Source organism: Equus caballus, chromosome 16 (assembly GCF_041296265.1).
Source record: "Equus caballus isolate H_3958 breed thoroughbred chromosome 16, TB-T2T, whole genome shotgun sequence".
NCBI classification, from domain to species: Eukaryota; Metazoa; Chordata; class Mammalia; order Perissodactyla; family Equidae; genus Equus; species Equus caballus.
This window is the reverse complement of record NC_091699.1, coordinates 34,466,396-34,490,754: the sequence shown is the minus strand read 5'-3', so window position 1 is coordinate 34,490,754 and position 24,359 is coordinate 34,466,396. Positions and strand designations below refer to the sequence as shown.

The 24,359-nt window shown below is 40.8% G+C and overlaps 2 protein-coding genes across 6 annotated transcripts in view; one reads left to right on the top strand and one right to left on the bottom strand.

The window, feature by feature from the left end:
• Positions 1–20,620, top strand: part of SLC25A26 (solute carrier family 25 member 26) — a 149,157-nt gene extending 128,537 nt beyond the window's left edge. For all 3 annotated transcript variants that reach the window (XM_001916278.5, XM_023620114.2, XM_023620113.2), the window contains 4 exons: positions 8,583–8,652; positions 14,848–14,912; positions 15,909–15,982; positions 20,219–20,620. In XM_001916278.5, coding sequence (XP_001916313.3) covers positions 8,583–8,652; positions 14,848–14,912; positions 15,909–15,982; positions 20,219–20,336 — 327 coding nt within the window. In that variant the 3' untranslated portion in view covers positions 20,337–20,620. The remainder of the gene's footprint in view (positions 1–8,582; positions 8,653–14,847; positions 14,913–15,908; positions 15,983–20,218) is intronic.
• An 852-nt stretch (positions 20,621–21,472) lies between these two features.
• LRIG1 (leucine rich repeats and immunoglobulin like domains 1) overlaps positions 21,473–24,359 on the bottom strand; it is a 114,821-nt gene continuing 111,934 nt past the window's right edge. For all 3 annotated transcript variants that reach the window (XM_023620112.2, XM_070238653.1, XM_070238652.1), the window contains exons 17-19: positions 24,179–24,325; positions 23,278–23,562; positions 21,473–23,174 (exon numbers count right to left, since the gene is read on the bottom strand). In XM_023620112.2, coding sequence (XP_023475880.1) covers positions 22,915–23,174; positions 23,278–23,562; positions 24,179–24,325 — 692 coding nt within the window. In that variant the 3' untranslated portion in view covers positions 21,473–22,914. The remainder of the gene's footprint in view (positions 23,175–23,277; positions 23,563–24,178; positions 24,326–24,359) is intronic.

Sequence of the window (24,359 nt, the reverse complement as noted above, 5' to 3'; positions counted from 1 at the left end):
AAGAAACTTAAGGAGTTACAAGCAAACCTAGAAAGACAGTTCGATGAGCTCAGGAATAAAATGAATGAGCAGAAGGAATACTTCACCAGAGAGATTGAAACTATTAAAAAAAAAAAAGAGGGGGCCGGCTCCGTGGATGAGTAGTTAAAGTTCCATGCACTCCACTTTGGCAGCGTGGGTTCACAGGTTCAGAACCCAGGCATGGACCTGCTCCACTCGTCAGCCATGCTGTGAAGGTATCCCACATACAAAATAGATGAAGATTGGCACAGTTGTTACCTTAGGGCTAACCATCCTCAAGCAAAAAACAAAAAAAAATGAGGAAGAGTGGCAATGAATGTTAGCTCAGGGCAAATCTTCCTCTCTCTCTCTCTCTCTCTCACGCACACACACACACACACAGACACAAAGAAGAAAAAAGAGTAATTCTGGATATGAAGAACACAATGAGATTAAAATTAATCTAGAATCCTTAAAAAATAGAGCTGACATTATGGGGGACAAAATTAGTGATTTAGAGGATAGAAATAGAGAAATGATTGAAGTGGAGGAGGAGAGAGAATTAAGATTTTTAAGAAGTGAAGGAATTCTTTGAGAAATATCCAACTCAATTAGGAAAAGCAACATAAGGAGTATAGGTATTTCAGAGGAAGAAGAGAGGGAGAAAGGAACAGAGAGCTTGTTTGAGGAAATTATTGCTGAGCACTTCCCAAACATGGTTAAGGAACCAGACTTAGAAATACATGAAGCCAATAGAACTCCTAATTACATCAGTGCAGAAAGACCTTCTCCAAGGCGTATAATGGTAAAACTGGCAAAAGTCAATGATGAAAAAATGTTAAGGGCAACAAGACAGAAGGGAATAATTTAGAAAGGAAACCCTATCAGGCTTTCAGTGGATTTCTCAACAGAAACCTTAGAGGCTAGTAGAGATTGGAATACTATACTCGAAATACTGAAAGACAAAAACTTTCAGCCAAGACTACTCTATCTAGAGAAACTACCCTTCAGATACAATGGAGAAATGAAAGCTTTCCCAGATAAACAAAAACTGAGGGAGTTCATCGCCACTAGACCTCCCTTACAAGAAATGATCAAGGATGCCCCCATCCTGAAACAAAAAGGCAAAGGTTTACAAAGCCTTAATCAAGGAGATGAATAGACAAAATCAGAAAATTGCAACTCTATCAGAACAGGTCAGTAAACACTTAATTATAAAAGATAAAGGGAAGGAAAGCATCAAAAATAACTATAAACACTTCATTTTAATCACAGACTCACAGCACAAAACAAAATAATTTGTGACAAAAGTAACTTAGGGAAGAGGAAAGAGATGGAATCTACTTAGGCTAATGGAGATAACAGGTTATCAGAAAATAGACTGTCTCATCTATGAGATCTTTTATACAAACCTCATGGTAACCACTAAACAAAAAATCAGAGCAGAGACACAAGTCATAATTAAAGAGAAAACTGAGAAAACCATCATAAAATACCACCAAACTGAAAAGGCAGTCAGAAATACAAGAGAAGAGAAACAATGGAAATAAAGAACAACCAGAAAACAAGAGGTAAAATGGCAGTGTTAAGCCCTCATATATCAATAATCACTCTAGATGTAAAAATTCTCTAATCAAAAGAGACAGAGTAGCTGGATAGATTAAAAAACAAGATCCAGGAATATGCTTCTCCAGGAAACACATCTCAGATCTAAAGACTAAACTAGGCTCAGAGTGAGGGGATGGAAGACGATACTACAAGTAAATGGCAAACAAAAGAAAGCAGGTATTGCCCCACTGATATCAGACAAAGTAGACTTTAAGATAAAAAAGAGACAAAAGGGGGAGTAAATAAAAGGGACTTTCCACCAAGAGGACATAATACTCATGAATGTATATGCACCTAACACAGGAGCACCAAAGTATGTAAAGCAACTACTAACAGACCTAAAGGGAGAAATTAACAGCAAGACAATAATAGTAGGGGACCTTAACACCCCACTTACATCAATGGATAGATCACTCAGAGAGAAGGTCAACAAGGAAATAGTGGATTTAAATGAAACACTTGGTCAGATGGACTTAATAGATATATAGAGATCATTCCATCTAAAACCAGCAGAATACACATTCTTTTCAAGTGCACATGGAACATTCTCAAGATGGACCATATGTTGAGAAACAAGGCAAGCTTCAATAAATTTAAGAAGATTGAAATCATATCAAGCATCTTTTCCAACCACGATGCTATGAAACTAGAAATCAACTACAAGAAAAAGCTGGGAAAGTCACAGATATATGGAGACTAAACAGCATGTTTCAGACAATGAAGAAATCAAAGAAGAAATAAAAAAATACCTGGAGACAAATGAAAATACAACATACCAACTCTTATGGGATGCAGCAAAAGTGGTCCTAGGAGGGAAATTCATAGCAATACAGGCCCACCTCAACAAACAAGAAAAATCTCAAACAAGTAACCTTAAACTACACCTAACAGGACTAGAAAAAGAACAAACAAAGCCCAAATTAAGCAGAAGGAGAGAAATAATAAAAATTAGAGCAGAAATAAATGAAATACAGAAAAAACAGTAGAAAGGATCAATGAAACCTAGAGCTGGTTCTTTGAGAAGATTAAAAAAACTGACAAACCCTTAGTCAGACTCACTAAGAAAAAAGAGAAGGCTCAAATAAATACAGTTAGAAATGAAAGAGGAGAAATTACAATGGATACCGCAGAAATACAAGGGATTATGGAGATACTATGAAAAAATGAATGCCAACAAATTGGATAATCTACAAGAAATGGATAAATTCTTAGACTCATACAATCTCCCAAAACTGAATCAAGAAGAAGTAGAGCATCTGAATAGACAATCACAAGTAAAGAGATTGAAGCAGTAATCAAAAACCTCCCAATAAACAGGATTCCAGGACCAGATGGTTTATCTGGAGAATTCTACCAAACGTTCAAAGAAGATTTAATACCTGTCGTTTGCAAACTATTCCAAATTATTGAAGAGGATGGAATGCTTCCTTACTCATTCTGTTAGGCCAACATTACCCTGATACTACAACCAGGCAAGGACAACACAAAGAAGGAAAATTACAGGCCAGTATTGCTGATGAACATAGATGCAAAGATCCTCAACAAAATATTGGCAAACCGAATACAGCAATACATTAAAAGGATCATACACCATGATCAAGTGAGATTTATACCAGGGACTCAGGAATGGTTCAACATCTGCAAATCAATCAATGTGATACACCACATTAACAAAACAAGGAGTAAAAATCACATGATTATCTTAATAGATGCAGAGAAATCATTTGACAAGATCCAGCGTCCATTTATGATAAAAACTCTCAATAAAATGAGCATCGAAGGGAAGTATCTCAACATAATAAGGGCCATATATGACAAACCCACAGCCAACGTCATACTTAACGGTGAAAAACTAAAAGCCACTCCTCTGAGAACAGGAGCAAGACAAGGGTTCCCACTCTCACCACTCCTATTCATCATGGTACTGGAGGTGTTGTCCAGAGCAATTAGGTAAGAAAAAGAAATAAAAGGTATCCAAATGGGAAAGGAAGAGGTGAAACTCTTGCTGTTTGCAGATGACATGATCCTGTATATAGGATCCACCCAATAGAAAACCCTAAAGAATCCACCAGAAAACTATTAGAAATAATCAACAACTACAGCAGGGTTGTGGGGTTCAAAATCAGCTTATAAAAATCAGTTGCATTTCTGTATACTAATAACGAACTAGCAGAAGAGATGTCAAGAATTCAATCCCGTTTATAATTGCAACAACAATAACAACAAAAAATATCTAGGAATAAATTTAACCAAAGAGGTGGAAGACCTTTACACTGAATACTATAAGACATTATTGAAAGGAGTGGAAGAAGACATAAAGAAATGGAAAGACATTTCATGCTCATGGTTTGGAAGAATAAACATAATTAAAATGTCCATGTTCCCCAAAGCAATCTACAGATCTAATGCAATCCCAATGACATTCTTCACGAAAATAGGACAAAGAATCCTAAAATTCATATGGAACAACAAAAGACCCCAAATAACCAAAGCAATCCTGAGAAAAAAGAACAAACCTGGAGGCATCACAATCCTTCAAAATATACTGCAAAGCTGTAGTAATGAAAACAGCACGATACTGGCACAAAAACAGACACACAGATAGTGAACCAGAATTGAAAACCCGGAAATAAGACCATACTTTTACAAAAAGCTAATCTTCAACAAAGGAACCAAGAACATACAATGGAGAAAGGAAAGTCTCTTCAATAAATGGTGTTGGGAAAACTGGACAGCCAGATGCAAAAGAATGAAAGTAGACCATTATCTTACCCCATACACAAAAATTAACTCAAAGTGGATTAAAGACTTGAATGTAAGACCTGAAACCATAAAACTCCTCGAAGAAAATATAGGCAGTACACACTTTGATATTGATCTTAGCAGCATGTTTTCAAATACCGTGTCTACTCAGGCAAGGGAAACAAAAGAAAAAATAAACAAATGGGACTACATCAGACTAAAAAGCTTCTGCAAGGCAAAGGAAACCATGAACAGAATGAAAAGACAGTCCACCAACTGGGAGAAAATACTTGCAAGTCATATATTTGACAAGGAGTTAATTTCCAAAATATATAAAGAACTCATACAACTCAACAACAACGACAAAAACCCTATCAAAAAATGAGCAGAGGAACCCAAAATGCCTTTGGAGATAGCACTTTCACTGTTGGGCCTGGAGAGTCTCTGCCCCATCGGTTAAGCTGTCTAGCGCAGCGGCCACAAGATCCCTCACTAGCCATGAGCACTATGAGCCTGGGCCAGCTCCTCCTCCCTCCCATCCCCCACGTTTTCCCAGCTGGCACTGGTTTTCTGCTATCCTGCCTTATTTCCATCATGCATTCAGATGACTGGTTTTTAAAGCGTAGTTTTCGTATCCTGAAAGATGTTTTAAGAAGCATTTTAAACATCGGTTATAATACAAGGAAAGATTTGGAAAGCAAGACTGGGAATATGGCTTATTTAGTGATGACTGGCTTTAGATAAGAGAGTTCTCAAACTGCATGTATTGTTCTGATGTGTCCTGAGTGTTCATGCTTTGTACCAAACTTAATAGGCAAGTATTCTTTAATGAAACTGCAACTATTGTCATAACCAACTTCCAAACAAGGGCTGCTATATCTAGGTGTTTGTCAAATTGAATTTAATCATAAGCCATGATCGTAATAATGTTAACTAAATAACTTTATGTGGCACTGCCTACTAAGGGAACTATGGCAAGGTTTGGATTCCTCCAAAATGGGAGAATTTTTCAAATACGAGAATAACCTTTATATCACGCATGTTATAACTAGGTTGTGTATTTCTCTTCGTTGATTTTTCTACCTTCAGCGTTGGATGTAGTTTAGTCACTATTGCCATAGCCAACCTATTGTTTTACAGAAACAGTCTGTTGTGGAATAATAGACATCTCCATTTTAAAAAAGCATTTTAAATGTAGTTTTGATTATTTTCCACAAGCTGCTACAATGTGAGTTACCACTTACTTCATTTATCTTAAAGACTAAACTGGTTGTCAGTTACATCTGACAGAAAAAAAAACAGTGACTGTGTAACCAGGTTGTGGTAAAATAATCCAGGTGTCAAAAAAAGTGTTTTGCTGACTTTAATACTGATTATATTTTTAAAAGGTATTTAAGAAAATATTACTGGAATTTAAATATATATATATATATATATATGAAAAAAACAATTTTCTTTGCTCTGGCTGGCTTAAAATACTACTCTGCTTAAGTATTATTTTTTAATCACAAATAAATGCATTCTAAATTCAAAGAAAAAATGAGCACAGGATATGAACAGACATATTTCCAAAGAAGATATACAGATCACCAACAGGCGCATGAAAAAAGATGTTCAGCATCACTAATTATTAGGGAAATGGAAATCAAAACTACAATGAGATATCAGCCTACACCTTTCAGAATGGCTATAATTACCAAGACAAAAAACAAGTGTTGGAGAGGACGTGGAAAAAAGGGAACCCTCATACACTGCTGGTGGGAATGCAAACTGCAAAATGGAGATTTCTCAAAAAATTAAAAATGGAAATACCGTATAATCCAGCTATCCCACTACTAGATATTTATCCAAAGAACATGAAATCAACATTCAAAGAGATTTATGCATGCCTATGTTCATTGCAGCAACATTCACAATAGCTAAGACATGCAAGCAACCCAAGTGTCCTTCAACTGATGAATGGATAAAGATGTGGCATATATATACAATGGAATACTATTCAGCCATAAAAAAAGACAAAATCGTCCCATTTTCAATAACATGGATGGACCTTGAGGGTATTATGTTAAGCAAAATAAGCCAGCGAGAGAAAGACAAACACTGCATGATTTCACTCATGTTGAAGATGAACAAAACACATGGACGAAGAGAACACTTCAGTGGTTACCAGAAGGCAAAAGGGTTGGAGGGTGGCTGAAAGGGGGAAAGGGGTAAAGAGGCACATATATATAATTAGGGATAAAAATTAGACTATTGATGGAGAGCACGAAGCAGTCTATACAGAAACTTATAAATAATAATGTACACCTGAAATTACACAATCCTATGACTTCATAAAATTATGACTTCAATAAAATAATTGGAAGATGATCTAAATGTAAAACCTGAAAACATAAAAGTTATAGAAGAAAACATAGGAGAAAAATCTTTATGGCCTGAGTTAGGCAAAGATTTCTTAGATATCACCAAAAGCATGATCCTTAAAAGGATAATTTGGTATTCAACAAAATTAAATACTTCTGTTCTTTGATAGACATTGTTAAGAGAATGAAAAGACAAGCCACAGACTGGGAGAAAATATTTTCAAATGAGTTGTATCTAGAATATATAAAGAAGTCTCAAAACTCAATAATAAAGTAAACAGAGAACTTAATAGAAGTATGCAAAACGTTTGAACAGATACTTCACCCAAGAAGATCTATGGATGGCAAAGTACATGAAAACGTGCTAAACATCATTAGTAATTGGGGAAACAGAAATTAAACCACATTGACATATCACTATAGACATATTAGAATGGTTAAAAATAAAAAATACTGACAATACCAAGTGTTGGGAAGGATGTGGAGAAACAGGAACTGGTGAGAAGGTAAAATGGTACAACCACTTTGGGGAACAGTTTTGTTAGTTTCGTAAAAAGTTGAACATCTACCTTTCATGTCGTTCAGATATTTCAATCCTAGGTATTTCCACAAGAGAAATAAAGGTGTGTATCCATATAAAGACTTGTATCCAAATGTTTATAGCAGCTTTATTTGTAATAGCCCCAAATTGGAAAAATCCCAAATATCCATCAACAAATGAATACATGAACAGATTATGATATATCTACATGATGGAATATCACTTACCAGTTAAAAAGGAGTGAACTATTGAGACGGCAATGTGGATGAATCACACAAAAATTCTGAAGCAAAGAATCCAAGTTAAAAAGAAATCAATGTACGATTAGATTTATGTAAAATTCTGGAAAAAGCAAACTAATCTACAGTGACAGATCAGATTGTTTAGAGGGTGATGAGGAAGGGCAGCAAAGAGGGGTGACAAAGGGACACAACAAGCTTTTTGGAGTGAGGGATATATTCACTTTCTTAATTGTGGTGGTGATTTCATGTGTATTTGTGTGTATCAAAATTTAACAAGTTATATACTTTAAATCTGTGTAGTTTATTAGACATCACTTATACCTCAGTAAAGCTAAAAAACTTGCAGGCTGTGCTGTTAGAAAGCCTGGGTAAAAGTGGATAATAACAGGACCCAACTCTTAGGGTTGTTGTGAGGGCTGTGGGGTTTCATATATGTTCAGAGCTTAGACCGAGGCCCGACTCATAAAACTTTTCACCATTTGATGTGACTGTATCTTGTCTTCTAATAGAGCGTAAACTCTCAGCTGTCAAGGCATGGTGTCTGTGCCATCATTTTGCCTGGTTTGAAACTCGGCATGAGTATTAGCTTATTACGTGGACAGTACAAAAAGTGTTTTGGCAAATTTTAAATTGATAAGTAACAGAATTAGCATCCTCCAAATGCACAGCAAGGATAAAGATTGAAAAAAGAACTGAAGAATTTGGTGTACACTAATTTGCTCTGGACTAATTTGTAAATTATGGTATTTATGTTTAGAATTATATGGGAAATATTTAAAATGTTCCGTTGTCTTAACGATATATCTTTATCTATACACATAACACAAATGTGTGTATATGTGTGTGTACATCATACATTTTCTCTGACAGTCGTCTCCCCTGAGCACTCTAATGTAGCTGTCACCCTTGTTTCTTTGACTTATTTTCGAATGCAGTTAAGTCCTTGGGAAATCACTTACGTCATCAGTGTGGAATGCCACCAAAATAGCTTCTCACTTAAGTTCCCATCCCCAGAGCTAACCCACAGCAGGTTCCGAGAAATTCCAATATTTAATAACTTGTATTTTTCTTTCTCCTTAAACACAGGCCCTCTGGTCCTGGAGGCAGGATCATGTGGTGGATTCTTGGCAGTCAGCAGTCTGTGGAGCTTTTGCAGGTGCAAAGGATTATATTATACTGGGAAAGACCAAAGAGGGGGAGAAAAATGTGAAAATATTAACTATGCGAAAACAACATTCTTTAGAAATTCCAGATTGTTTAGATGAAGAGAGTTCCACAAGTTGTTTAAGAAAAGAAAGTGTCTTAGGGGGAAAAAAACCTGCTAAAAAGGTCTGCTTGAAAGACAACCAATTTGTTTTTGACAAATTTTTCTTCTTCTTTTTATCTTTATTAAAGCCTTCACTCAGGCCTTTGGATTATCTTAAAGATGATTTATAAAGTCCTCTGTGGGAAGAGACTTGCTGTGGGTGTGGGGCTAACCATGCAGCTGTCTGCCTTGAGCAGTGCTTGGGGCTTGAAGTGAGCTCTGCAGAAGGCAATGATTCACGGTTCGTGTGACATGTTTGACAGCGCTGTAGATTAACTAGTGTCAGGAGAGCAGAGGCTGCTCCACGGCTTACCGAAGGCTACACTGCTCTGTGTGGAAAATATGGTGTTCTGAACATCTGGGCATTTTCTAGACATTAAACCCAGAGCAAAGTGACAATGTGCAATATGGTGTTATCCATCACTAAGTCATATGAATTTTCCAGTGAGGTTTTAATGAGAACTCAGATGCTTTAAGGAATTTAATAAGTGATAGGTTTAATAGTCTAAGAAATACATTTTGTTGTTGCAAATAAAGGTAAATTAGAGTTACAGTTGAAATAAATTGAAGTGGAGATTTGCCAGAAAATTGTAAACGGCTAGTGTAGATGTGAAGCCAATAAATTGACAGATCTGTAGGCTTAGGATGTCAACTTTATTAGGAAATAATTCTTTTCCAATTTGTTTAATGGTAGTTGGATTGGGTTTTTTGTTGTGGTGAATAGGAAAACAGAAAATATACATTTTATAGGATTCTTTATTAATAATTGGACCCAACTGACTAGTAGAATTGGTAATCAAAAATAAGAATCTTGCCTCTAGACATGAAGCCAGCTCAGATTGATTATGACAGGTAATTGTTTCCAAATGACACATAGTTATTAGCTGTGTTAAATGAGTAGGTGGTCTTGATTCACTTTCCAGAGGTCAGGAGTCTTTACTCCCCAGTCCCTAAGAGAAATGTGAGTTTTTGTTGACTCCCTCCTGGGCCCTGGGGACAAAATGAGCATTAGGGACATTTAGTCATCCTGGATAAGGAAGGCCACTTCTTAAAGTTAACGATACCATAAAATTCCATGTGTTGAAGTAAGAAGCACATCTTCACCGGTCCCATTCATTGTGTAGCTCATTCAAAGATTTGCTTGCAAATGCATCATTTCTGTTAGGTTAATTTGCATTCATTACAATTTCTTTTTCCGAATAATGCTTTGTCATAGGTACTAGGCACTTAGATTAGTCAGAAGGGGGAAAGACAGAAACTCGTTGAGCCGTCTGTTGTAGGGTAGGATCCTGTGGGCCAGGCCTTTTCCGTTGAGGAGGCTCACTTGAGGATGCAGCAACACAGCACTGTGCTTCAGGGACAGCCGGGGAAGCTGGGCTGCAGAGCAGGCGGGGGTTTGCCCGGAGCCGCTCGTCAAGCACAGGCCGAGCTGTCTGGCTTACAAAGTCGTCAGGTCTCTGTTCTGCCCCCAACTAAGGACTGAGACTTTGGGGCCTTCCTGAGCACCAGTTTCCTTACCTGTAACGTAGAAGCAATGCTACGCTAAGGGATTATTTCAGGGATGGGTGAGATAATGTCTGCATTAGTCCTTTGTAAGCTATAAAAGTGAACAGATGTAAGGAATTATTGCTAGTTAAATAGAAGCAACCAACACCCAGAAAATGAAAAGCTAGTATCAGCACAATTCATATTCTCAATTGCCTTGAAAGAATAATTTCATATTAATAAATTTACTGTACATAATCCTCTTCTCTAATAGCATATAGATTTAAAAACTCTTCTGATACAGTCATCTTAGTTTTTCAGCTGAGATTCTGATAAGTGAAGGAGTTTGTCAAAGGTCTGCAAAAAATCCATTGTCAGTACGTCTACATATATTTAACAAAAGACAAACTAAATACCTTTTTCGTTTTTATCCCTTTTGTTTTGAAATTTTGGTTGATACAAACGATTCTGAGGAACAAGTTTACTATTTTAAAACCTTTCTGAAAGATAAACATCATTTGAAAATATTCCAAATCGTGAAAAAGTGATATTCTGTAAGAGTTTGTTGCAACACTGTGCATTACACAGCATAGAGAAGTGAGTGATGACTTGCCGTCTTGGGCAGCCCCTTTAAGATCTGCCACGCTCAGCCACAGCACTTGCTGCACTTTCAGACTCTTTAGCCTTATACGGCCATAGAGGCAGTGATGAAACTTGCCCTTACATCAGAAATCAGCTGTCTCGTCCTGGGTGCTTTTCCAGGTTTAAACTAGTTTAAATCACGGTAGATGAGCCACTCTCTGTGCCATCCTCGGCACTTTTCTGTGCCCATGCTTGTTTTATAAACTATTTGGCATAGATATCCAAAAATGTCCCTTGAGATTGGAGGTGTTGATAGCTTGTCATGCTCTGAAATTCCCTTGGCTTCTGGTCAGGGGTTAAACTAGGAAAAAAAAAAGGACTTTGCCAGCTTCCTCATTTCAAGTTAACTTCTAAACATGAAACCATCATTCAGTCTAAGTAATTATGACATTTGCTACTGGAGTGGTATTTGCTGTTCTAGTGTTCTTTGATCAGTTTCTTGGAACACCTACTTACATTCTCTAAGAGAGAGGGAAAGGGACAGAGAGAGAGATCTCCCCGTGGCTGGAAATTCTGACATAGGGTGCAGGGTTATCTGGGTAACAAATGAGAAGGTCTGCCTCAATCTGTAAAGCACATTTGCTGTTTGTTGTGGTGGCTGTTGAAGCCAGCCAAGTCTGGACACTCGTTTGGAGATCACAAAGATCTCTGTTCCTCTTGCTCCCAGGCTAATCAGGGGCGGGGAGGCTCTGGAGGGTTGACAAATGGCAGCACTGCCCACTGCTGCCCCCACCACATTCGCCGCTGCTGCTTGGAGATGACAGCTCCAGACCTGTTGTAGGAAGGTGGTCCCTTTGTCTGGAGAGGGTGAAGGACCTGCGTTTGTTCTTTAAGGACATGTGAGATGCTGTTTCATTGTAAAAGTCTGGTCTCCCCTGAATCTGGTCCTTGAAAGTAGTTAGCCTAACATTCAGTAAAAGCCTAACTCTAGTGGAGCCCATAGAAAATTGTTTCACGTGTGATTTGAGCACTAAAGCAGCCTACGGTTGCCGTACCAAGTAATTATTTCCTGTCTAATATGTTAGCATGTTCCTTGTATTTATTACCAGTGGTTTATAGTTCCCTTAAGTAAAATGTAGAAAATAACTACATTTTAACTGAAATTACAGGTCCCCTGCCCGTCTCCATTATGGCCAGTTACTCTATTACACGGTCTTCACAAGTCCTCCTTGCAGCCTCATAGAAACATTGTGAGGACTGCGACTCAAAGCGGTCTTTGATATTTGAAGACACTCTAATTGATTTATTAATAACTTTCATAAAAATACAGTTCCATCATGGTAGTAAAATTAGGACCTATTTAAGCATACGTGTTTTTGTCTTTAACTTTTCTTTATATTAATTCATGAAACAGAAATCTCTCAGAGAATATTGGCAGGCATCCACAGTAAAGGAATGGTGAACTTTTGCTAACGGCCAAAATAAGTTTGATTTTACAGTATCCAAATTTATTAGAAGACAGATACTTTTCAACATAGGTGACTCATAAAAGCTTGAGTGGTCAGACAGGGGACGGATGATGTCCTTGTCAACTCTTAAGTCTTTTTAGTTGGTTTAGGGTGAACATTTTCAAATAGGAAAATGGTGTATGCACTTCTGAGTTTCTATAGTTGGACAAATTTTAATGTCTTATCTTGTATCAAAGCCATTATGTAGTGAAAGATCACTACTTTTGGAGCCAAGATACATGTGACTTTGAGTCCCAGCTCCATACCATCTGTGTGGCCTGGGCAAGTTGTAAAATGGAATAGTAATAACTATGAAAATGAGATAAAATAATCAATTTATCAATGAAAGTACCCACGTGCCAGATAGAGTAATGGAAAATATCATTAGCTCCCTTTTAGAGGACAAGTTGAAATCTTCAGTTTGTAAAAACTATAGACACTTGTCCAGGGCACCCAGTCAGCATTTTTGACGGCCTACTGTGTGTGCTGGGCTAGAAACATGAAGGAAATTGCACATTATCTTTGCCTGTCTGGAAAAGAGCTAATTTCTTGGAGCAGTAGTGTGGACCAGGCAGCATTCCAGACTCTTTGCATAGACTCATTTAATCCCTGTGTCATAGTGCTATCTGCATTTTACAGATAAAACCTGAGGCCGTTAGAAGACCTGGTGGCCAAGGGCTCGGGTTCTAGAGTCAGACAGACAAGTTCATGTCTCAGCTTTCCACTAAGTAAAACCTTCTACGAGTTACTTCACCTTTCTGAGCTTCACTTTCCCCACTGGTAGCATAGGGTAGTAAGAGGATCTTTCTCAGAGGGTCCTTTAACTAGAGAACAAGTAATTTACTTGAGGCCAGTCAACTAGTAGAGCAGGGATTTAAGCCTGGGTTTTTTTAATTCTGAAGAATGGTTTTTTCAGGCTGGGCCCTGTGAACCCTTACAGTCAGTGAGGGAAACTAAAAGACCATAAGATTTTGGGTGGGGAGTTTGGGGTAGTTACGTTCCTTGCCCGCCTTTTCTTAGGATTTTTTTTTAATGGGTGCAAAGCCTTCCTGGACCCCTTTCTATAATTAAAAGAATATTCATCCTTTAGGGCAGAATTTGTGGTTAAAAGAAATCCAAAGAATAGGATTTCAGGACTGGGTCCACAAATTTTTTAAATACCCAAAGTTTAGCAAGTCTCTGAATTTCAGGCAACATTTGAATCTGGAAGAACACGTTTCACGTATTCATAACACAAAAGTGGTTAGAACAAGGGCCTCTAATATTCATGTTATTGATACTGTTTAGCCCCAAGGTATGTGTCACTCGTGGGTAATAAAAAATGGAACATAAAAGGTTACATCTTTGAAAAAGTCAGCATCATAAGAAATGTTAGCACATGGAGGAGGTTCGGTGTAGTGATCTTATTTCAGCAACATATTTAGAAAGATATTTGGCAGGGATCAAATGACCTTCTTGTCCACACGCCACTAAACTTAGAGGGAGAGGGGTGCTATTTCTGGAGCATCCTCACGCACATCTGCTCTGCTCAGCCCTTGTAAAACTGCCCATCCTCGCTCATGGAAGCTGAATCTTTGGAAGGCCCTTTTGGGTTTATTATTACTATCTCCTTTGGGCCTCTTGGAGTTTAAAATATATCTTTGTATCATATTAAATAAAATATTGATGCCATATACTGTGCTTTTCTGTTAAAAAAAAAAATAGTCCTCCTATTCCTCTGTCTGTAGATATAGACCCCTTGAAAATGTGTGGATTTTAAAAAAATCAGTTTGGCAGTCACGGTATTTAAGTAAAGAGGACATGAGAGAGAAGGTAGGAAGCAAGCCGTAAGGAAGAAAGCCTGTTGAATCAAGACTGACTCTAACAAGATGCAGGAGGGAGCTCAGAAATGCTGTTACTCTACCTGGCCTGTTATCAGAAGCCTGGAAATACAGAAAGCTTTACTCTTTTAACTTGAAGAATCCAGCTATTTATACCAAAGATCCCCTCAGTGATACACATGTTTCTGCTTGCCCCTTTTGCCTCAGAGAAGAAACAATAGAAGCATTTGGGAGCTGGATTAAAGACCAGTGGCCCATAGGAGGCGTGGGCCCTCTGAGATGCATTGGGAGCAGTGCGGCTCATATAGAGAGTGGGGTCTCACCGTAGACATACACCCACGTACACACACAGGTTTGTTTGTTGCTTCATGTAAGAGCAAGATGTATTGTGAGGCCTTGTTTTTTTCACCTGAGTGTATAAAGCATTTTCTTGTCACCGCTTTTATATGCAGTTAGACATCACTACCAAAGCAGTGGAGCATGTGGATAAGGATTTTGCATTGTGTATCCTATGTTTGAATCAATCAGGTGGACATAATGATAAGTGATTTTGGCAGAGTTATGAGGAATTATACAATAAACTTTATAAATTACCATGTAAGACAGTAAACAGTACCTCACTTGTGTGTTGGGTATTTTCATTTACACAGGTGGATTCGCAGCTGTAGTCACCACGCCTTTGGATGTGGCAAAAACAAGAATCATGTTGGCAAAGGTAAGTGGTAAAATAATGCAACGTAGACACAACAGATGCTTATATCTATCTGTTAGCACAAGGGTGCATATGTATATAAAGTGGAGAAAAGTGGTATACACTTCCTGTAATGGCAGCCTTATGCTGCCTGTTGAACCACTGATGAAACAGACATTCACCAAACAGTAGCCACAGTAATCGCTGTGCCCACTGTCTGTATAGCATTTTACCTTTTCAAAAGCATTTTCACCTACGTTACGTAAGCAAATAGGGCTGATAGGGCCTCTGCCTGGTGATACTATTTTCACGTAACCTTTATTTGTACTGGTGACAGACCTGAGGCTCAGAGTCGAGTTGCTTCATGCCCCACAGCAGTTGAGCTAGAGGCTCTGCCCCTGGGCATGCGTGGCCTAAACTGGCTGAGTTAGGACAGTTGTCAGAATTGTCTAAAAAATTTCATTAGAAAGAAAAAACTGTTTTAAAAAAAGCTAGACCGAGACTTCAGGGAATGCCATGCATGTAATATATCTAGACCAAAACAATAAAAAGTAAAACGTCATACCCTTGTGGAAAAGTGGAACAAATAAGGGCAGAATTCTAGTATGTATGTTGGCAGGGCCAAACCTAAGCATGTCAGTCGTGTTTTAAATTGAACGTAGTCCTCTTTAATGTGTTTATTAGAAGGCTACCTAGGTAAGTTTCATTATTTCCCATCCTTTTCAGACCAATTAATATTGCTTTCAGTCTTTTTCGTGTTAAATAGTTGTACATGAATTATCTGGGTGAACTCTGCTCATAGTTTGATAATGAGAGCAATAACCTAGAAAAAGTACTTCCTGGATGCGGTGAGTTTCTGGGCTGGAGAGGCTCCTGATTCCCGAGAAACTCCCCAGGCTGTTTGAAACCGTGTCCTAGATGAAGGTGGTAAGGAGCCATGCAATGGAGGATATGTGAGAGCCAGCCGTGAGTTGGGGAGTTTCAGAAGGTAATGGCTTTCTCTTCTGTCTTCTCCTGCAGGCTGGTTCCGTCACGGCTAGTGGGAATGTCCTCTCTGCCCTGCACGGGGTCTGGCAGACACAAGGGCTGGCAGGGTAAGGACAGGCGTGCTTGACTGCCTCTCCATTGGCTCTTCCTCCTCTATCCTCATGTTAAAAAGATACCTTTCCTTCCTTCTGTTTATGGGGTCTCTTTATTTATACTGTACAAAACATCTTATTTGATGCTGCTGTGTGAGATAATATCGCACAGTCAGGTTGATGCAGTGTTCTAGCCAGGTGATTCTTAGCCTGTCCATCTTAATGTTAGATGCCTGACGTGTGTGGTGCCTCCCGGATTCTAGGATGCAGCGTTGGTAAAACTGGTCCAGCTGTGAAATGTGGGAATGCAAGTGAGCAAGGGTAACATAGTTAGAAGAAAGCATTTGTGGTTTGGGGTACTTTTAACTGTTAGTAGTAACACATTGCTTTCAACGTACCATAATGCGTGAAATCCACAGTTCTGTATCATCAGCTAAGTGCCTCAAACTTTCAGCCTCATTTTTCTTCAGCTAAAAAGCTCTCTCTTCAAAATGTTATTTTAACATGGTTTTTACAACATAAACTTGTAAAATTATCTAAATCTTGGGATCTGTACAGATATGAGAAATTAGGATTTTCTCCTAGGACGACTCGACCAGGTATTTTCCTGAGGGAGCACAGAAGCTGCCTCCTTCCATGCGGGCCGGGAGTGCGCCTCGTGGCGGGGTCTGGCTGGCGTGAACAGCAGAGCTGCGGCAGGGACCCCACCTCACCGCAGTGCTGTGCTGCTCATTTATTCGATCGTAGTGTTGGCTACACTCAGCAGGTTTTATTTCAGCTCGTTGATGGCGTGGGGAACGGGAAACAGGTTGCTCAGACTCCAGGGAAGCCTTTCGCGGGAGAATTGCCCCATCCTCTGTTCACAATTTCCAACTTTGAAAAGAATGTTGGATGGTTTTGTTGAGTGTGACAATTCTGATGGATTGACACTGGTTGCCTGAAGGACTAAGATTTTGAGACAAGGCCTAGGTCTACCAGAAAGGACAAACTGAGCGTGGGAACGGCAGGGTGGTGGCTTGCATGCCATGAGTCGGCCCTTTATGGCTAATGTATTGTGAGGAAATAAGAATCTGGTTGCTCATAGCTGAGCACATTGATTTCAAAGCCAACTCCACACTGAGCACAGAAATGAGAGGAAAATGAGCTCTGCCGCAGCTGATTGAGTAGCAGGTGAAAGATTCTTAGTGTTTCGGGTAGTGACTAGGCCACACACAGACGGTGCATGCAGTCACTGTTTTAGATCATGGAGTCAAACTGCCGAATTTCATTATCTTATTTGTTTCACTAGAGTTCACATTAGATTCTACGGCAGCTTTTGGTCAAACCTCTGCTTTTGACCTTAGCTCTGTGGAGCCGGTGTCAAGCTGGACCCATCTGCCTCTCTTGAGAAAGTGGTGATGTGTGGGGATGGCACAATCTTCAAAACCGTGGCGACTGAAAGCTTGTAGCGAAGGAATTTCCCTGAGTAGATGATTGAAACGAACTCTTCCCTGTTGCAGTTGCGTGTAGTTGACGCTACCTAGCTAGGCAGTGCCAGAATTATAGGCGGGGGGTATCATAAAAATGCCAAGGGCCTATCTGTCCCCACTGTCAGCCCTGAAAAGGTAATTTGGATTTTTGCTTATCTTCTGGAAGCTTCTTAAGTCTTGGGCTCTCATTAGTATGCACAGTGTGGTCCTTAGCAGAGTATTGCAGGCAGCCAAGCTTATCACTTAGGAAATGACAGTGTTTGTTAGCTTCCTATTAATGTGATAAAAGGCAACAAATAATTTGATAAGAGAACTGTAACAAAAAGCAACCAAACAGAAAACCCCCTGCAAATGTGGGTCCTAGGCATCCTCAGCCCTGAGGGGTCTCGGCCTGCTTCCTCTGCCCGGTTTCCATGCGGAGAGCCCGCTGGCTCCTTCGCCACCCCTGAGCACCCCTGCCGAGTCGACTGAGTATTCCACTTGCCTGGCAGATGCGGTCTCCCCACCTTGCAGCGGACTGGTGCTGTGGACCCTTGGTCTCTCTGTGTTGGTTCACACACAGGAAGACCACGTCCTGGCACATATTTGGAATATGTGCTCTAGGGCAAACTGGTTTCTCCGAAATAACAATACCACACGTTCATTCAGCCTAGTAGCCAGAGAGCAGATGGGAAGCCTGCTTATCCTGCATTCCTCCTTCCTACCTTCCTTCTCTTGATCCACTGGCTTTGGTTTTTCTTGACTGTGGCCTGTGTGTAGTAACTGCTGCTGTCGTGCGGGCACCCCCTTGGTGCCCAGTCCTGTGCCAAATGCTTTACGTTTGTTATCGCATTTGATCTGTGATCACTAGAACACAGCCCTGCTCTACTCAAGTCTGCCTCCGAGTTTGGTTGGGGCGCTCACTGTACAAATTACTCTCCTTTAAGGCTGTAATTATGTTAATAGATTCAATTGTCATCTAGTGAAACCATAAAGTGCTTCCATCTGCCTCTTGCCAGGAGCAGCTGAGCTTATTAGCAGCAAAAGCTGAACAAGACACTGGCTGTAGACATAAGTCAGTGAGGGAGGGAGAATTTTGTGGCACATGTGGTCTTCCACAGCTCGGCTTCTGCTGACCTCCCTGCTAGCCCCCTTCCCTGGGTGGGGCAGGGGCAGGGAGATTAATCTGTTTTTCAGGCCAGGACACAGTGGCCTCAAAGCAGTACTTTGTGAGTTTCTGCCCTCACCAGCCACATCATGTAAAAGCAATTTGCATGATGCTGAGCTGAACAACTTTTTTCCTGCAAGTGTATTTTTGTCTTCTATAGAATTTTCATGGTTATTTCTAGACAAGAAAAAGAGGTTCTAATTTTGTGTAGTATCTTACTGATTTAAATCCTTAGCTAACTAAATTAAGGGCCCCCTAAAACTACTCTAAAGTCTGTTTTCCAGAGAAGTGCTGAATGCTACATACGAAAGGGAGGCAAGTTGACCTCTCCCAATAAGTTACGCAGAGAGCAAGCAGCCAGGGCGCGGTGAACTGGGCCGCAGGCATTTCCTTCCTGTCCAGTTTCTTGGTGAGCCGCCATTTAGCTTGTCGTGGAGGTTTCTCCTATACCTTGGGGGTACACACACTACTATTGGCATAACCTGACCATTTCCGCTTTTCTCCCCTAGACGTGATCCGAAGTCTTTTCACTAGTAAATCCACTCACTATGATTTTGTAATTTTGTTTTTCTGCTTACAAAGTTCAACTATTACAGAAATATAGGCAGGGAATGTCTCCTGTATTCCTACCCTCCAGAGAAAGTTTAGGACACATTGCTGCCATATCTGTCAAACATGCAGTGATATTCCACAGGTGGCTTTGGGACCTCTCTTTCCAGAACCTACTTTGTGTATGATCTGTGTTGGTACCTATGGACTACGTCATTCTCATCGGCTGCAGAGACTCCCCTGTGTCTGTGCACTGTACAGCTGCTCCTGGCAAACTTATGCCACCAGACAGGGATTCTTGGCAGTTTCTCTCTCACGAGCAATGCCATGATGAACATCTGTGAATACCTGTGCATAGTTGTGGGAGCGTTTTTAAAGCATGCATTTACTTTGCATTTCTTAGATTCTTTCAAAGTTGCCGTTTTGATGGTGACTGGCCTTCTGTAGTGCTTGGGGACCCAACCCGCAAGGAGGTGCTGCTCCCTTCCCAGCTGGAGCCCATTGGCCTTTCTTGTCCTTCATTAGAGGAGGAAAAACCCAGGGAATCCATGGAGATTTGGTTTCCCATTGTGGCATCACATTTGTTGTCTAAGGACAAAGTGCAGCTGAGTCTCTGGGAGGACCAGCTGAGTCGTCCAAAAATCTCTAAACACCCAGGGGCCACCGTAGACGTCTGCGGGGCTGTGCTCTGCAGCCTTGCCCAGGAGTCAGCCCGTTGACTCCTTTAGGAAAAGGTCAGTTTCATCATCTCTAAAAGACAAAATGTCTAAAAGTCTGAAAGAGAACTGTTGTGGGGACAGAGTGACTCCTGACTAATTACTTGACTTCACTGTGAGTGCGCACAAGTAAGCTGTTTGGTATTTCGGCACGTTAGCCAACAAACAGCTGTGCTCAAACTTCAGCAAGTTCCTTGGGAATGTAATTTAGTGCCATTCTAAAAGGAAAACACACACACATTTTAAGTGCTGTGTGGGGTTTAATGAGCATGGGGTGTTGAGTTGAGCAAGCTGTGGGTGTTGGAATTTAACTTTTTTTACACACACACAATTTTTTAAAATCTCTCTTCCTGCTTCCCCCCCACCCCAGATTGTTTGCAGGTGTTTTCCCTCGAATGGCAGCAATCAGTCTGGGAGGTTTCATCTTTCTTGGTGCTTATGACCAGACTCGCAGCCTGCTGCTCAGACTCGGCAGAGAGAGCCCGTGAATCAGACGCCCCACGTCCATTTCTGTCAAGAAAGGGTACTGCTGTGGGAACTCTCTGCCTTCCGGTGAGCAGCTGTTCGGCCATCTGAACAACAAAACTCAGTGCTAAAATCCAATTTTGCTACGATTACAACACTGAGAATGCGTCTTTCATGCTACAGGCTGGCTGGAATGACGTCATCAGCCTCTTTGCCAGAAAGTTATGAAAGAGAGAAAATGACATCCACAGCAGTACTTTGAACAGTTTTCTCAGAGCCCATTAATAAATGAGTTTGGTAACGCTGAGTCCAGGCCCTTCAGAACTTTTATTTGATCTGGTATCTGATCTTTCATTTCCTGCCACCTGATAGTGGATTCGGCAGAGGCAGAGATGGTTATAATTGTAAAAGAATGGCTAGACTGGGCAAAGGAAGGAGAGGCAGGGAAAAAGTTACAGATGTGGGGTGCGTTTCTCCCTGGGTTGATTCCTATTGTGTAAGCTTATAGCTTTGTTTAAAGAGAATGAACTACAGGTGCACAGCAGGCATTCTTGTTGGGGAACCAGGCTGCTGCTGTTAATTACCTTCAGATTTCACCTATAAAAAACACAACTGTATTGTTTTACAGGGAAGTGTCCAGCGGCCCATGTGGTGTGTGAAAGCAAGCAAGCAGTTGCAGCTCAAGTGACTAGGCGGGCCCAGCTGGCCTCGGGCAGGAGGGCACAGGGGGTCCTCTGAGGAAGCTGAGCCAGAGTGCACTCTTCTCGGTTTCAGACTGGAAGGGCGGGCCTGGGCCGCCTTTGGAAAAAGTGGTGTTCTTTTCATTCCTAATCAGTAAGGTCTGTAGGCTGGAGTTTTAAGCTCAACATTGGGAACAGAAGGGATGGAATGGGCAGGTCACCATTGTAGAGCCTGACAAATCAGTTCCAGGTGTTAGAAAACTAACTTCAGAGAAAAATCTCAGGCATCTAGTGGTGTCATGTCTTCCCTGAAGCAATAGTATATATAATTCTGCTTTGGCTAAATTTTTTTTCCTTTTTGGGAAAAAAGGTAATTAAAGGCAGGATGACTGCATTTGTAAGGGAATCGAATCTCTGGAATTAAACGGGCTGAAGCAATGCTGGTTAATGCAGGGAGAAGAATGACCCCAGACACACACTTAACATTTTATAAATGAACCTTTATTAAAGACACTTCAATGCCATTTGTTAGACACTTCAATATTTTACATGTTTTTCAATGTACATTGTACCAAAGTTTCTATAAATAAATAACTTTGTACATAAAAGTAATACTTCCTCTTTCACATTGCCTCTCAGAAGCAGCAAATTCACATATTTTGTGGAAGTAACAATCAGTTAACTGTTGAGGACAAAATTCTAAATAATGTGCTTACCTTTCAGAACAGTGATGAGATTTGACAGTAAAATTTAACATAGGTAACCATTTTGTCAATACTCACCTTCAGCTTTTTAGCTAAAGGAACTTGCTTTCTGAGATTTTAAGGACCTTATTTGTTTCAATGTAATTTTTCCTGAAATACACATTGGCACTCACAAGATGGTTAGCTGCAGGTCTCAAAAGTGCAAATATACCCAGAACCCAGGTCAAGGGCTAAGAAATCTTGTACAGTCCAAGCCTGGGTCCCTCTGCCAGGGAAGGACATGGACAGGCCTGCTCCGGATCCTCAGTAGAGATAAGCTAGCCCTGAAAAGCAAGGACTCGATCCTTTTTCTCCTCCAAGGCCAATGTAATATTAGTAATATTGGCAGAACTAAAACATCACTATTGAAAAATCCACAGGTACCAACACCAGCAGCCTGTATCTTATTAAAAAGCCTCAAGTGACTCTCGAATGATACATGAATCATAGAAGGAAGAAAGGCAGTGCTTAATTGTTCGGACCAACTGCTTACGGTGGATTAACAACGCGCATTCTGCTTGTTAAAGAAAGCACTTACACCGACGAGAAAAAGTCCTTCACTGCAGAGGTGCCTGACGTGCACCTCTAGGCTCCACAGGGAGGTTCGCTGCAAGAGCATCCACACACAAGCAGTACTGACGTGAGTTACTTCCAATGCCAACGCCATCTCTGACTGTAAAGCATCCAAGGGGTCTGTCCTACCAAGTGCAATACAAATCCAAGGACTTTCCATCCTTCCCACCCCCCAGAAACTCCTAGGAACAAATGTGGTTTCAGCTTCTGTAAATTCCATCCATGCATTAAGGCACCAGAACTATCCCCCCTTCCAAAATTAAACAGCAACCTGATATGAAAAATAATATTGTCAAAACTGTACGATTTTTTCTGTTAACCATGCACTAAAGATTAAAATAGCCTCTGTAAAAGATATATAATAATATATATGCAATCTCTGAAAACTCTTATGTACAATGGTATCAAATACTTTTCTGCCTTTTGTACACAATAGCCTCTTGCATTTCTGTGCTTCAGCTGTAAGTCCTTTAAACTACTGGTACTCCACATGGAAGTTAAAACTATGTACAAATCAGTGACGCTTGAACCCAAGCTTCCTCACAGCCTCTCCTACCTCTCTTTCCTGTAGAGATTGACACGACAAGAGCTGAGGTAGACAAAGCCTAGATTTTCGGTGCAAACAGCAGTGGCACGCTCCGTTTCCCGGGGAGCTGTCCTGTCAGTGGTGTGGACTCAGGACTGGAGTCACATGCTTTGGGGAAGTGTCCGTTGGAAAGAAGCAAGTGCTGGCTCTCACTGGGGACAGGAGGAAAGGCTGAGGAGGCTTCTGTGAGCTCAGGACTGCCTGGAGTTAACGTAGAGGAAGGCTGGAGGTCTATGGTGTCTGGCTCACACAGCCTTGATAAAGTCCAAGAGGAGGCCCCTAGGAGAAAGCAGAGGGCACGTCAGACCCTCCAGCCTGGCAGTTTATGTTCTCCCTCCATCCCCACCTTCCGCTGGTGACTCAGGAGACAGTGAAAAGTTACCTTGCCCATCTAGAGGTGCCCCTGGCTTTTTCTTCAAGGATGTCAGCATTCTATCGTGGTTACTGGGGTAGAGGGACCCCCTGCAGTTGGTGTGGGACCCATCAATGGTCCCACTGTTCAGCTGATGTGGAGAATGTTCTCGCTCACTCCGACTGGGCTCCTGGCTGCTTAGTGTACCTGGCTGTGTACTGTCTCTGGACACAGGCTGAGGACAGAAGGCTTGTTCCTTGGAGTAACTGTCCATCTCAGTGTTGCAGTCACCGCATACAGCCGGGCCACTGGGCTCTGCGGGGCAGAGCGAGACACGGATTAGAACCATTGCCCTCCCCACGTAAAGAACAGGCTGTTTAACTCCCCTGCTGTGAGGCCAGAGCTTTGCTTACATCAGCTCTGTAAAAACTGTCCTCTCCTTCACGTATGTTCACAGAACAAGGACCGGGCAAATACGAAGCTATTGATGAAGACTGGGTCTTCCGTGTTGAGATGTTTCAGATTAATTTCTTAATCAGAGACTGCAGCCATACTACTGTGACCGCAGAAGAAACATCCCATGTGATCCCATTTGAAAGAGGAACTATGCAGTGTCAAGAGTCTTCTGAACAATCAGAAATTTAGCCTCAAAATAGCCCTGGTGAAAAGGCACTTTTGTTTGGGCCTCATCCTTTATTTAAGTTGCTTATAAATCTAGAAAATTCATGCTCAGGCTCACCATACATACCATAGACACCCTATTCTGGAATTAAAAGAGAGGCAGGCCAGAGCTTCCTGTTTCTATATTGAATATGAAATTGTGGGATAGTCTTACACCTATAATGTGTCTCCCCCTTTCATTTAATGAGTAAGTCAACCCAAATTTTTATTTCAAAAATGAAATACTTTTCCTGAGGGAAGTATCTCATACCCATCTTCTGTGGACCACGCATCCCATCGGCTTTCTCCATCACTTTCCATGGCTCCTTATTATAGCCGACACAGAGCTTTGGCGGCCTACACGTAATGCCATGAGCATCCACCTCTGGAAAGAGGCTGGCATCTCTCGGGCAAATACCTGCAATAGATTCCCACCCAGTTAGAAACGCTGG